Source organism: Aulonocara stuartgranti (assembly GCF_965226115.1).
Source record: "Aulonocara stuartgranti genome assembly, chromosome: 22".
Classification (NCBI taxonomy): domain Eukaryota; kingdom Metazoa; phylum Chordata; class Actinopteri; order Cichliformes; family Cichlidae; genus Aulonocara; species Aulonocara stuartgranti.
The window spans coordinates 7,428,542-7,444,542 of NC_138957.1; the positions used below are offsets into that span (position 1 = coordinate 7,428,542).

Genomic DNA, 16,001 nt, shown 5'->3' on the forward strand with positions numbered 1-16,001 from the left:
GCCAACTTTACAGAATTAAAATGTATGTTTACAGAATATACAGTGTGTGTGTTTGGGCTGTTTAAAATGCACCTTTTGAAGCATTTTATTGGATTATCAGACTACAATTAGCCAATGTGTCTGCACATTGTATCCTTACAGTTTATCAGTGCTACTTGTTAGTGTCACTACCCGATCCGTACCTGAAACCTGATCGGTACCACGCATGCGCAAATCTTACGTCACTTCCTCTCTTTGCCAAGATTGCAACAGTTAATGTATTTGAGTGACACGGTTAGCGCCCAGTTAGCTCATAGCATTTCTCAACAGCTCTGCCTCCTTTTCGACTGCCCGGGACATTTAAACAATGGATAATTTGTATACAAACAAATTAATGCTTTTCTCCTCAACAGAGATCGTCCCACAATTGAACAACAGCGCCGTAAAGTATGAAGAATGGCGCCTAATTACAGACCTAATAATACTGACTTAGTAATATGTCACGTGAAGATTCATCAGTCAGATTAAGTGTTTAATGACAATTGACAGTGATAGCTGACATCATCATTACTATTCCAACAATCCTCTCTACACAGACAAGCATAAACACACGACTATCACTAAATCAAATTTAACACGCGTTTGTAATGATGCTAGTTCATTTTACAATAGGGCTCATTCACTCGGTCAGCAGGTGGCAGTATCCTCATACACTGGGGAGTAAACTGCCATTAAACAAAACAGAAGAAGAAGAAAACATTGCACATGGGCGGTATGGATCGGGTAGACCAATTTGTACAGTCCAACTTTGCACATGCTCAGTAAGGATCGGGGAGTCCTGATCCGTAACTGTCGTTTTATTTTTAGTTTTTGTCTACATTATATTGAAATATTTCATTATTGCAAACATTTTAAGCTATACTTATTATTCTTAACATCTTAACAGATACTCTGACCCGTAACTATCGTAAAAAGCTTCGGCCAGAAGTAGACACCTTTTGCACATGCGTGGTACCGATCTTGTTTCTGGTACGGATCGGGTAGTGGCAGTTAGCCAAGCTTGCTAGCAATAGCTGATAAATTAGCGCTCTTTGCTTCTGGCAGGAAACAAAACCACAACAACAAAAAAAACATGGTGGCACCAAAACACTAGTGTAGCTTCAAATATGTAGTTAGCTCTCCATTAGTGGCATTAGCTATGATCATGTAATTGTTTTATGCTAGCTTGAACACTACATACATGCTGTGGTGTTTCTGTTCAGGAACTTTGACAATTCCATTTCTGTAGCAGCTTATGTTAGCATAAAATTTCAACCAGAAAACAGTTTGTCTGAACATTTACTAATGCTATAATGTATAATAGAATATATATGTATAATGATACATGTGTGTTTGGTGTGTATCTTTACACCAGCAGAAACCACCTGATAAACACTTGCTCCTTCTTTTGCTCTTATGCGAGGCTAAGCTAATTGCCCCCAAGCATGTGAGAGTAGTCTGTCTTGTATTTGTATATGTATTTCATCAATTATGTAGTTAGCTTTTAATGGAGGTAGGTAAGGCATAAGTACAGATCCTTACATCCCATTCATCTTCCTTTTCTTTGTATTTTATTTCTTGCCTTCATTTTTCTTCAGTTTTTAGATAAATAGAACCAACACTAGAACCAAGTGGAAGATTTTTATTCAGAATCATGTAACGATCTTTCGTGTTTTATGTCAGAATTATGGTTAAATCATATTTGAATCAATCCAGTGTTTATTTCGACAGTTACTGCAACATTTTTCTAATTTTTATTACTGCTGGCCTCTTCCTGTGCAGCTACATCATTACAGCCTTTAAACCCTTACTTCTCTGCGTCATGGAGTTTGAAGCCCAATCCCAATGTCCACACTCTCAGACTTACAGAGTTTGAGTTGCATTCCTGCTAAATCAGTCTGGGCTTATGTCTGTTCCAACCCCAAGTTTTTACGTACACGTGGGCTCTTTGGCAAACACTTTTGGTATGTCTGAATTTGTTGTTGACTTCGCAGATTTACCCACAGTTCATTGTGCTTACGTTATACATAGAGTTGCAGTTAATGCCTTGGAAATGCTTTTTGGGTAGGATAAACCTACCCAAAAGTTTAGCTTTTAGTAAAATATCTCAACAAAGATCTGTCAACCAATGATAACCAATATATTTGTCAATCAGCCAACAGTAAAGCCACATCCCCATGCCAATGAAACCATTTTCACATAACTTTTGCTTTGGGATTTGGTGCATGCTGGAAGAAGCCAAGGCCATAAAGGATGCACAACAATAGGCAGTGATAGTCTGTGAAGTTATTTCTTTTTGCACACAATATCAGACAAAATTACAGTTACCATGGTTATCTTCCAATTTACACAAAGTATAAAAACTTCAGCGAGGAAAGATTTCAGACTCTGGAAAGAAAACTTGTGAGAGATGTTTCTGAAGAGCCCAGAACATCTGCCAAGACACGATGACTCTCATAACCACTTTGGGAATTGTAGTCTCAAAGAAGACAACCACTAGAACCCTGCAGAGGTTACAGACCAAGAAAAACTGCTCTTCTGCAGAAGACACACCTTCAAACCACATTAAAGTATGCTAAGGATATAGATAGAAATATGTCTGCTTTCAAGTCCCAGTGTAAAACTGGAACATCTGGGCTTCCACTGTATACCTGATGTTTCTTTTTCGAACAAAAACAAACTAGAAAACATGACTTACAATTACAGATACTATACAGCAGCCTATAAAGGTTAATATGTGGTTTAAATAATCTGGTGTTACATGCTGGACGTTCTTCCTCTGGGAAAAGTCAGCCAGTGCTCAGCTGCAGATATGGAACACCACGATTGTACATCATTGTGGATCATCCTCTGGACTGAGTGTATGCTAACTAATCTCTGTATAGTTTGAATATATATTTAAGGCAAATAATGTGGAATAACACTTTAATGTTAATGTCACCATTCACTAATAAAGGCAGGCTAACATTAATGTTAGTGTAATGAATAATCATGGTGGTAATGGTAGCAAAACAAAAAGAAAACAAACCCTCAACTATACAGTGGAAGGCAAGATGTCCCAGTTTTACACTGGGACTTGAAAGCAGCATACATTTGTGGATTTGTGCGTTAAATCAGTCTCATGCGGCGTGATCTGTGCGCATCTGGTAATTCGCCACACGTTTTGTGAGTGAGCGAGAGATGGTACGTGTAGTTTTACACATTTTTGTGCACAGAAAGGTTTTTGAAAGAGAAAATTATTGGATTTGTGAGCTGAGCAAAAGATAAATCATTGGACACATTCGTGAATCTTAGTTTATGCTTTATATCATATCGTCCATATTTGCAACTCTTTTGAGACATATTTCTTTCCATATGAGGACAACCTGGAGAAAGACTATGCGTACTGGAAGCACATCCTTTGGTCAGATTAGATGAAACTAGAGCTTTTTGGCCACAGAGGTGTTTCTTATGTTTGGAGAAAGAAGGGAGGGATGCACAGCCCAAAGAAAACCCTCAGCACAGTGAAACACGGTGGTGGGGGTCTTACGCTGTGAGGATGCTTCAGCACATCTTGAACTGAGAAATGCATGAAGGTGGAAGGAATCATGAAGAAAGGAGGACGTAAAGATTTTGAAAGAAAGCCTCAAGCAGTCAGCAGTAAAACCAGGTCTCGATCAGCACTTTGTCCTTCATCATGACAAGTACCCAAAATATATGTCGCTCCTGGTGAAGCACTACCTCCTAAAGTCACAAAGCCCCAAGCTGCATCAACCTGCACTGCATTGAAAATATGTGGAGTGTGGAGAGCTCAGAAGTGTTTTTGAGACTACAGCAAATGACTGCAGACTGTTATCCAGCAAAAAAAGATACCAACAAGTATCTATTACCATCAGGGGGCTGATAATTAACGGCAGGGGGGAGGGGTGGGGGGTAAATAATTTTGCTTTTGTGTAAAAAAATAAAAATAATGTAAGAATCCAAAAACAAACCTTCAAAGAGCTGTGTTTAAAAACCCTTGCTCTGTTTGACAGCACTTGGGAAATACTTTAGTCAAATACAATTTCAGACGATGGCTAATAGTTCTGGCCTCATCTGCACTGTTTATTGCTATTCTAACAAGAAGGTGACACATAAAGACTAATTGCTTTCATTAAACACATGCGCGCACACACAAAATGGTTTGTTTTTCACGTGTGAATGAAAGCCACATTTTTTTTTTGTAAATGTTGGACACATATATGCTGTTTGAATTCTGTACAAAGTCTTTTGTCCCCAACAAAATTAGCACATTTCAAAGATGATCTTGTCACATTCACCCAGCGCTACCCTCATTTTTTTTTCTGTCTCTCCCCAGCACCCTCCTTTTTGCCATTTCCTCCTCTCACCATCATTATTGAGGTCCATTTGTCTGAAGATCTTATCCGTCCTCTTCTCCGGCGTGGATTCATCCTCTGGCATCTTCATCACAGATGACACCATCTTGTAGATGGCCTGAGAGATGAGAGAGAAAAAGAAGGAGAGAGAGATTGGTTGGGTGGGCGGTGACAGGAGAACAAGAAAGATAAGTGAATTCAAGCCAGCAGGGACCCATTAAGGAGACTCAGCAGGAAAGAAGTAAAACATAACTGAACTAAAAAAAATAAAGTCACTGCAGCTTTCAAGATGCTGATAAACAGCCTTTCTGAAAGTCCACATGATTCACTGACATTTGTTGCTCCTGATACTAAGAGCTGCTCCCTGGGCAGCTTTTCCAGAAATACCCACGCAGCGTTTGTGTGCCTATAGAATCGCTCCATCGCGCCACGGTGACATGGGTCACATGTGGCAGCGGGGTAAAGGGACGGAGGGCTTACAAGCAGGGCTTACACTATTGATTTCATACATCTTTATCTGTTGACCGATATGAGCACGCCGCGTCCCCTGATAGCATTAAATTAACCTCTGCAAGAGAAGCTCCGAGTATCAGCTGGCCTCAGGCGCAGATCTAAAATCAGCTTACGTGCCTATTAAATCTCCTCCGCTGGGAGTATAGGGTGTAAAAGCAACTGTAGATCGGTGTCGCAGGAGCATCGTCACAGAGGCAGGGAGCTCGCAGGAAATGAGCCCTCTGTGCTTTTTAGAAAGATACACTGGCTCTAAAATGTTATCTCCTCTGACTGTAAAGTCTCATGCCCACACCGTCCTTCAAAAAACTGTGGGAAAAAAACTCCAAGGAGAAAAATAGTGACAAAGGCGTCAGGCACACAGAAATAATCAGGTATTTTAACTGCCCTAAGTCTGAGCACAGATGATTCAGCTATGCCATCATTAGTGTGCAACAACCCTTCAGTTTCATGGTTGGCTCCTTTTATCTTTTCACCAACAATGAATGTCAAGCTAATGCCAACAGGTGTGCCAGGTGGCTCCCTGTAATGAGAGGTATCCTCAGATGTGCTTCCCAGGAAGGCTCACTAATGACTCGGGACCACAACAGAATCTGAAGACACAACAGCGATGACGTTATGTCCAAGATGTCTGTGGATTTTGCTGCAGAGATATCAGCTCAAGTTGAAATGGAGCCCAGCTGTACTCTTACTTTATACCATTTTAAGGGCATATTGTAGCATCCATCCATCATTAAGACAGACAAACAGCATTCAAACCAGCGTTAGCTCAATATTTGATTAATATTGTCCTAAGCTGACTTACTAAGGTAGCTAGAAAGTTAAAAAATAAAATAAAATGAACATAAGAAAATTAGTGAGAAAACAGGGTTTTGTGATACACAAGTTCACGGTTTGGGATGTGGACGTTATCCCTGCATTTGTTGAGGAAAACAAAAAACTTTAAACACCAGGGGGCAGCATTTTACAACTGACTGTGTTGAGATGAATGACTGTAGATGGTTGAGATGTTTTGATATTCCTCTTACTTCCTCCCGCGCTCAGTTTTCAATCGATTTGGCTGGTTACATTAAATATTATAGTGAGTCTTTGCACCATCTTGTGGTACAAAATGGTATTACAACTTTGGATTATATATCTTTAGCACATTTCATGGATGTGAATATTAAGGTTTACACAAAAAAATAGAATTGATAAAAATCACATTTGGATTGAACTGCAGGTGTTTACTCAAATTCAGGTTATGAGTAAAGACGTGGACTCTAAAATATGAATTTCACAGAAAAGATATGTTGGAAGAGCAGTTATGATACTTGTTAATAAGTCACCCAATTTTAATTGTGCCAGAGTAGAAAAAGCGACTCCACCATAGCAAGGCCATAGTCTGTAAAGGATTCACTGAAGGGCACAGCTTGTTGCTTTTAAGATTCCCCACAGCAGATCATCTGAATATCTCAGCCTATCACTAACATCTTCCTCTGTCACACCAACCCTCTGGAGAGGAAGAGGCTCATTCCTGATGTAATCCCACCTCCATGTTGGTTAGTGTTAGGGTTAACTCCCTGCCACTCCTACCGCACACCTCACCAATGTCTTTGCTGTTCTCATACATGCACTGCACCACCCTCACATACATCTCTCCCTCCTGACACTCCTTAGCACCCTATAATCTGCTTTCTCTAGATGCACAAAGACACAGTGGAGATCCTTCTCTACACTTCTCCATCAACACTCTCAAAGCAAACATCAGATCTGTAGAGCTCTTTGTCAGTATGAAGCCACACTGCTGCTCACCGATCGTCACCTCTCTTCTCAACCTAGCATCAGCAGCTCTTTCCCATATTTTCTTGGGCTGGCTCATCACTACTACAGCTCTGCACATGACACCTCTTGAAAATCCGTAGCAGCAGGCTTCTCCATTCCTCAGTTATCCTCTCACTCTTGTGGATTGTGTTGAACAATTTGGTTAGTAAGTCCACCGCCCTCTGTCCCTCATTTCCTCCTTACTAATCCTCTGCACTTCCCAGTTCACCATCTTTCCCCATTCTCTCATTCATCAGCTCCTCAAACTGCTCCTTCCATTTTCTCAGCAAACTTTTGCTTGTTAGCAAATATCTATCTTTAATCACCCTGACCTGCTGCACGTCGTTTCCACCTCGATCTCTCCGTCTAACCAATCTGCACGAGTCCTTTTCTCCTTCCTGTGTGTCCACACCCACATACAACTCACAATATGCAAGAAATTGAAATTGTGGTTATAATGATGGACACGTCCATTGATCAGCAAAAGTGTAGAGCTTTTATTAATCTGATAATGTGGTGTAAAACAAATCTGACCTCAGTCATGACCCTTCCACTCTCCTGCTCACTCTCAGCACATAATGGTCCCCTCCTTTCCCTAACGGTGTGTAACCTCAGTGAGCCTGTAGATAATCCTAGCATTCTGCACACTCAGGGATAAACTCAAGTTAAATTTAACTTGCTAATCCATGAGAATCCAGAAGTGCATACACACACACAGAATACACAGCGAGATCCTCAGTCCAATATCTTGACATATGAGTCCTTCTGCTTGTTCTCTTCAACAGTGAAAGGATTAGATGCAGCACTACTTAACAGCCTTCCTGCAAACTGTTGCCTGTGCCAATGCTGCACTCAGGGTGCCTATTAGAGTAAGTTAATGCATTCATCCACATACTTAAATGAATGCATTAACTTACTTAACATAACTAATGGGAGTATTTATTAAAGGTGCTCTGTCTTTTCTTAGTATTGTATAAATCTCTGTGATTGGCTGATCAATACAAACTGTAATGTAGTTTGCACCATGTGCTAGATGAAAATTTGAAGGACCAATGGAAAGAACAAGCAGGAAAAAGCAAGAAAACATACTGAGACTCCTGGTGAGATCAAATTAGTTATTCAAGAACATTCCTGTTTCAGTCGCATGATGTGTGTTTATGAAAATGAAATCAGGTTTGGGGATTTAGAATTTGAAATGGACCATAAATCAAAGTGCTTTACTACTCTTACTGAGTGCTTTTTACTACAAGCTACATTCGCATAGCATGCCCACAGGTCCATCACAGGCAATTTGGGGGTTGAGTATCACCTAACTGGTGGACGACCCGCTCTATATCCTGAGCTACAACTGCTACAGATAAGAAGGGATCTTCTACACATATGGCAAGCATACTGTAGAGTCTACATTAGTGATTTCATTCATGATTGAATGTACTCGGTTAGCTCGTTAACACGTTGACACCTTGCAGCCCCACGCACGGGGTGATCCGCGGTAACTTGCTAACGGAGATTTGCCGCGGTTATGGCGTTAACGTCATTTTAACGAGATTAATGCTGACAGCACTAATATAAAGGCCTGCTAGGGAGATGACAAAGTATTTTTGCACAAGTATTTATATTATTTAGTGATGATACTAAGTGTCTGTGAGCTGCTAAGGCACTCTAATTCATGTTCGCAAACTAGGATGCTACTAATGATTCCAGTGTTACAACTTCAAAACTGCCATGGCTAACTTTTTATCTAGCCTGAGTTTCCATTTAAAGGGAGTTAATTAGCTTGTTGTTGGTTATGTGGTGGGGGAGATGCCACCAACATCAACTCACTATGCAATTAGGTAAGCGTATACAGTCAAGAGGTAAATGTGATGTGTGACCTAGCTAAATGCAGTAGATAGCACTGCAACAACAGTTTGCTTTTAAATGGCAGTAACCTTGTGGCCCTAATAAAAGTGTCATAATGAGCTATAACGGAAGGTTTTGAGAGAAATCGCATGGTCTACATGTGACAACCCCTCCACCAGCACCTGAGGCCAGAAGAAGTGTTTACTTCCACCAAAACTAACCAGCTTCCCTTGCTTACCTCTACAATCTCCAGCATTTCCTCGCGGCTGATATACCCATTTCCATCCAGGTCGTACATACTGAAGGCCCATTTAAGCTTCTGCTCCAGCTTTCCTCGTGACGTCACACTCAAGGCAATGATGAACTCCCGGAAGTCTATTGTCCCGTCGGCGTTGGTGTCAAAAGTTCGGAAGACATGCTCGGCAAACTTGGAGGCATCGCCGTACGGGAAGAAATTGGCGTAGATCTTCTTGAATTCCTCCACATTCAAGGTTCCACTGGGGCAGTCCTTCAAGAAACCCTGAGGTTAAAAAAAGCAGATATTAGGTGAGACAGGGTTCAAAATAAGACCTTTAACTTTTTCTTTATGTCTATAGAATAATATAAAACAACTCCAATTCCAATAAAGTTGGGATGCTGCATAAAATGCATTGAATTCTAGGTGATCAGTGTCTATTTTGGACTGCAGATAGGCCAGTCTAGTACCTGGACTCTTCTATTATAAAGCCTTGCTGTTGTAATAAATGCAGTATGCAGTTCAGCATTGTGTTGCTCATACAGTTGTGGTCAAAAGTTTACATACACTTGTAAAGAATATAATATAATGGCTCTACCGAGTGTCCCGTTATTTCTAAAACTCTGATTTTTCTCTGATAGAGTGATTGGAACAGATACTTCTTTGTCACAAAAAACATTCATGAAGTTTGGTTCTTTAATTACTTTATTATGGGTTAACAGAAAAAAGTGATCACATTTACTGGGTCAAAAATATACATACAGCAACATGAATTAGCAATTTTGGTGACTTACAAAGTTGTCAGTGAACTGAGCTTCATAGCATGGCCTCTTAACTTGTGAGTGATTATGAGTGACTACAGCTGCTGACTTCTCTTAGGCCAGTTAAATAGGGCTCATTGGATACAAACGCCCACAAACGCTACAATGGGAAAGTCAAAGGAGCTTAGCATGGATCTGAAAAAGCGAATTATTAACTTGAACAAGTCAGGAAAGTCACTTGGGGCCATTTCAAAGCAGCTGCATGTCCCAAGAGCAACAGTGCAAACAATTGTTTGTAAGTATAAAGTGCATGGCACTGTTTCGTCACTGCCAAGATCAGGAAGAAAACGCAAGCTATCACCTGCTGCTGAGAGAAAATTGGTCAGGAGGATGAAGAGTCAACCAAGAATCACCAAAAAGCAGATCTGCCAAGAATTAGAAGCTGCTGGAACACAGGTGTTATTGTCCACAGTCATACGTGTTTTGCATCTCCATGGACTGAGAGGCTGCCGTGCAAGAAGGAAGCCCTAGCTCCAAAAGCAGCACCTTAAGGTTCGACTGAAGTTTGCTGCTGATCACATGGACAAAGATAAGACCTTCTGGTGGAAAGTTCTGTGGTCAGACAAAACAAAAATTGAGCTTTTTGGCCACAATGCCCAGCGATATGTTTGGAGGAGAAAAGGTGAGGCCTTTGACCCCAAGAACACCATGCCTACAGCCAAGCATGGTGGTGGGAGTATTATGCTGTGGGGCTGTTTTGCTGCCAATGGAACTGGTGATTTACAGAGAGTAAATGGGATAATGAAGAAGGAGGATTACCTTCACATTCTTCAACATAACCTAAAATCATCAGCACGAAGGTTGGGTCTTGGGCACAGTTGGGTGTTCCAACAGGACAATGATCCCAAACACACATCAAAAGTGGTAAAGGAATGGCTAAGTCAGGCTAGAATAAGGGTTTTAGAATGGCCTTCCCAAAGTCCTGACTTAAACCCCATTGAAAACATGTGGACAATGCTGAACAGCATTGTCCACATGTTTTCAAGTCCATGTCAGAAAGCTATCAAATTTAACTGAACTGCACCAATTCTGTGAAGAGGAGTGGTCAAAGATTCAACCAGAAGCTTGTGGATGGCTACCAAAAGCGCCTAATTGAAGTGAAAATGGCTAAGGGACATGTAACCAAATATTAGCACTGCTGTATGTATATTTTTGACCCAGCAGATGTGATCACTTTTTTCTGTTAACCCATAATAAAGTCATAAAAGAACCAAACTTCATGAATGTTTTTTGTGACAAAGAAGTATCTGTTCCAATCACTCTATCAGAGAAAAATCAGAGTTTTAGAAATAACGGGACACTCGGTAGAGCCATTATATTATATTCTTTACAAGTGTATGTAAACTTTTGACCACAACTGTATATGCAAGAAGCCAGGAAACTAACATAACTTTTTCAAAACATCAGAACAGTCAGAGATCAAATTTCTCAATCAAAACTTTGAGTAGTAACATTTTCAATCATTTAACTTCTTATTCTGATAAGAATGATTTTGAAAAGGAGCTTAGTCTTGGATCAGAAAAGCCAACGCTATCTTCTATTCAAGCCCTCACATTTGATAAAGCGGAATTGTGCCTGAGGAAAAAAAGGGAGGTAAAAGTCACTTCTATCCCTGGTCTTTGTTCAAAAGAAATAAAGCTCTTTTACAAAGACCTTTAAAATAGAGGCAATGAGGTAACAAAACCATTTCTGATGGCTGGGATTTCTACTCACAACTGGAGGGGAAAAATCAGCAGGGTTGTGCTCCTAATAAATATTTTTTAATTGACAGTGTTCAAAATTTCACTGTGTTTAGTGAAGCATCCAGCATCTCCCACACTCAGAAGCAGTTGATCTGCTGAGAGCTGTGACCACTGTGACAGGTCAGTGAGGGGTGGGCTTTAACTTGTACAACTCTTATTCAGGACAGCACGCACAGCTGTTCCATAGGTTTAACCCACGTGTAAAGCTCTGCAGCCACTACACATATATCCATGTGCATAAGATGAGATAACTTGTGAGGTCAGGTCACTGTGGCATTTCATAATGCTAAGCTCCCCACTGAATAAAGGACTGGGTTTAGACAGTGCTCTGTGGTGGACGGAGATAAGACTGCTGTCAGTGTTACAGATCACAGATAGAAACATGTCTGTACAGAAGACGCAAGGATGTCCTAACAATCGTGATCTAAATCATAACTCTGCTGTGTGACATATTTGCCTAGTTTAGGACTTATTTTTACCAACAATGAAAGGATCCAAAGCACTTTTGAAATGTTTGAAGATCAGGAAGATTCTGATTTTGGAGAAACAATAGGTAAAGAGACTTATTTTAAAACATGCAACTTTGATATCAGAAGATGATAACTCAAGCCATGCTGTTCAGACGGTAGTTAAAGGTGCAACATTGAATATTTTTCTAACACCAATTGATCCGATTGTGCTGTGTCACATGCAAGGTGACGAATCTACTTAAATCGACCAGATTATTCATCTTTATGCTCCGGGTTATTGCTTTTATTAGTTTGCTAATGCGTTCAGCTATAAGGGGTGGGCAATCTCCGTCCACGAGGGCCGGTGTCCCTGCAGGTTTTAGATCTCACCTTGGGTCAACACACCTGAATCACATGATTAGTTCGTTACCAGGCCTCTGGAGAACTTCAGGACATGTTGAGGAGCAAATTTAGATTTAAATCAGCTGTATTGGTTTGAGGACACATCTAAAACCTGCAGGGACACCGGCCCTCGTGGACTGAGATTGCCCACCCCTGAGCTAGTTGCTAGCTAGTTGTGTTGCTCCCAAATAGCCAAAGAATCTGACAAAAATGGTTGTGTTATCAGCTAACACTAGCAAGCTTAGTTGGCATTGTATGAGTAGATCGTACAGATACCTGGTATCTGTATTTAAGCCAAGTAACATATCCCACGAAGGTTGATTCTGTTCATCTGCACGTAGCATTTTCAATCGGAGAAACGTTTCGTCGCTCATCCAAGTGACTTCTTCAGTCTTAGCTGACTGCAGGTTTCCCCAAGTACATTTGCACAATAACTGAAACCAGCCCACTGAAGGCTGAGGAAACCTGCAGATGAGTGAAAACGCTACGTCCAGATGAACAGAATCAGCCTTTTGGGATTTGCTTACATGGATGATCGAGCATGCATCAAGATATCCCACGATCGAATAAAAGATTGTAAGTCAACAAACAACACAGGATCATGGATTTGTTGGACAATCTGTCTGTATAATAACCAAACTGAAATCCATATTATTTGCTGGATAACTTCAGTGAATATGCTCCAAAAGGCACCGACACCACAAATAAGAGAATTTAAGAGAGATAAATTGCCTGAGGTGAGCACTATTCTGTAACTCAAAGTTGCCCCACCCTCATTAATAGCTAACATTTATTCCTGTATAATGTTAAATGGAAGAACTGAAAAAAAAAAAACCCCGCCTACACAGTTGCCATATGCAGAGAACCTGGGCAGTTTATTTCTGTACTAAAGTTGAGCCTCAAGCCTCAGATGGCCGTTTGAGAAACTGCAGTTTTTGGTTCTTTGCTGTTGGCTTCATCGTACGGCTTTATAAACATCTATGCCAAACGATACCTCTTATAGTTATATTAGTATTACTGGTCCATTTTATGTAGATGCCATATAAATACCAGATCTGTCATTATATACAATTCAATATAAATCTGCAAAACAAAAAAAATACAGTATTTCTCTTAGAAGTACAGTAGTGTAAGACTACAGCTATAATATAGTACAGTACTGTGCAAAGGTTTTGAGCCATTCACCATTTCTTTTTATTTTCTGCATTCCTTCTCATGCAGCAATTTATTGCAGCATGTGGGAACACAATTAGAAATACAGTATTTAAAGCTTTAAATTTAAAGTTTGTATAGTTTTAATGAGCTTGAAAGTCAATATTTGGTATGACTAGCCTTACTCTCCCACGCAGCTTGAACTCTCTTAGGTCAGCTTCCTTATCATTTTATCAAGTATCTTTGGGAATAGTTCGTCAAACCCTTTGAAAGACAGTCAAAGCTCTTCTTTAGATGTTGGCTTTTGTTCTATTGTCTGTTAGGATGATCCCACATTGCTTCAAAACATTGGATTTTTGGCTCTGGGGAGGCCAATCCATGACTGAAAGTGTTCCATTGTGTTAGTTCTTCTACCAGGAAGGATTTTTACTGTATTGGCAGTTTGTTTATGATCATTGTATGCTCTAAAATGAAGCTGTGGCCAATCAGACACCTTCTAGATGGTACTGAATGGTGGATCAAAATCAGATAGTACTTTTCCATCTTTTCCATCATCATCCAAAAGATCCCTGACACAACTGTCTGAAATGCAGCCCCAAACCACGACAAAGCCTCCATCATGTTTTACAGATGGATGCAGCCACAGACTATCTGTACCTCTATCCTGACCTCCTCTGTACACATTGATACACAAAATACAGCTGAAGAGCCAGCTGTAATCTCTCAGGCATCTCAGGTCCTGTGTCAGGTCTTTGCTGGATTTTGTTCTGTTTCTTAGGGATGTGACTTTCAGATACTGTTCATCTACTGATCTGCGGTCTGTTATGTGTAGACACAACACAGGTTTGGTGCCTTTAGGTGGCATTAGGTGCCATTTTATCCTAGAATGAATCATACGTCAGGGTTATGTGGCTCAACAAACAAGAGAAAGCATTCCTGTGAAAATGAGTCAATGTCTAAAGAAAAACTTTGAACACCTTCAGAAAGCCTGGAGAACTATTGCTCAAGACCACTTTAAAAATTTACAATAAAGTCTTGCTCCTTGGAAGGAGAGTATAAAGAGTTGAAGGCGGGCTCGAGACTTTTGCACAGTGTTCAGGGTGTGAATTGTGCACCTTGTACCACTCCTGCAACTCGTGGTCGGAGAACTCGGTATTCTCACGGAGATCCTGCAACACCTCTGGCCGCAGTTTGCTGTTCTGTTTCCCCATGGCAGCGGGATGGGACTTTGGGTTTCCTTGACAACAACAGCGACTACAGCACTAGCCAGGCTGCTTTTCACACCTGTCAATCAGAGATAAGGAAACGGGAGGTCAGCAACAATTAAGAAGAGAGGAGGGTGAACTCGAGTGACAATTGAGAAGTGCAAACAGCGCAACGTCACCAAAGCTGCTCGGCAACAGACGAAAAAAACAAAAACAAAACATATGAGGGATTAGAAGAGAGGGTTCGCACAGTCGACTGTTGGCTACAATTAAAACCAGCAGCTGCTTTCTGCTTGAACAAATAAAATGATCGGGCAAACCATGGAACAGTAACATAGACACTTCCAAACAGACAGCACAGCTTTGCAACTCACACAAAGTCTTTTAATGGAATCAAAGCAAGCCTTGTGACGGTATTGTTTCCCAGTCCGTTTGACACGAGATGTTACGCAAGTCTTTAAACTGCCGCATCACAGTCGCAAAACGTTAAATAATCCTGAGCGTGCCCCGGTGACGTCAAGCGCTAGCCCACTGATCACATTTTTATGGGATTATTTAGCCAGCTGCGTGTCTGTGTGTCAAATCAGCCGTGTGGTGTGTGCCTTCAGATCTCCTAATCTTCATGTCAGATCAACCTGCTGCACAAAATGCGATTTCAATGATTCAACTAAACAATAAAACCATTACTAAGAAAAGGAGTACATCACTTGTATAAAATCCGATTCATTTACCTATTAATAATGTAATGAAGGTACTTTGGAGGCAATTTGGACATTGCAATAGTGGTTAAAGATTAAATACATAGAGTAAGAGATTTTAACAGTAGGAAAAAAAACTAAATATACCTTAAATTGCCACCAATTAGGGTTGAAATGCAGTGGTTGCCTCATTTAAAATGATGTCTTTGTGGTATTTCTTGTGGTAGAGCTTTCTATACAAACATTTATATAGTTCTGCACTGTAACATCTTTCAGTAAAAAAAAAAAGGTCCAACAAACTTGTGCTTGTTAACTTTGTTTCCTTACTTTGGACCACTAATTAGCTTGTGCTCAGCCATCAAAGTGTTCTGTGACTTCTGTGTGTGTGGCAATGCAAATTAAAATTACAGTATCAGTGGGGCTTGAACACCTCTGACGAGACGCTTCCTGACCTACACTTTCTCCTCGGTTGAGCTCGGTAATTACGCCGTCAGCTTTTCGTGTACGTGCCCAAAGAAGCGGGAACAAGCGCGGGCCTGTTTGTGTTTACGTGACCTCTACAAAGTCAAAGTAAGCTGGTGGGGCATTTGAGGTGGACGGCGTGGTGTTTATCACTGACTGGCGAGAGCTGCACCATCGCAGAAGCGAAACCCACGCACTCAACCATCTCTTTACTCGGCTAATAAAATTAGGCTTTACTGTAAACGCTTGAGCACTGACAGTAATTCTTATAGTCAGTCCCCAGCCTGCTGACGCTGGAACTGCAACC

At 40.7% G+C, this 16,001-nt stretch overlaps 1 protein-coding gene across 2 annotated transcripts in view; it reads right to left on the bottom strand.

Moving 5' to 3' along the window:
• Positions 1-16,001, bottom strand: part of LOC309698898 (hippocalcin-like protein 1) — a 53,116-nt gene that overhangs the window by 3,902 nt on the left and 33,213 nt on the right. For both annotated transcript variants that reach the window (XM_082521647.1, XM_082521648.1), the window contains 3 exons: positions 14,445-14,613; positions 8,767-9,048; positions 4,386-4,491 (listed from right to left, as the gene is read on the bottom strand). In XM_082521647.1, coding sequence (XP_082377773.1) covers positions 4,386-4,491; positions 8,767-9,048; positions 14,445-14,540 — 484 coding nt within the window. In that variant the 5' untranslated portion in view covers positions 14,541-14,613. The remainder of the gene's footprint in view (positions 1-4,385; positions 4,492-8,766; positions 9,049-14,444; positions 14,614-16,001) is intronic.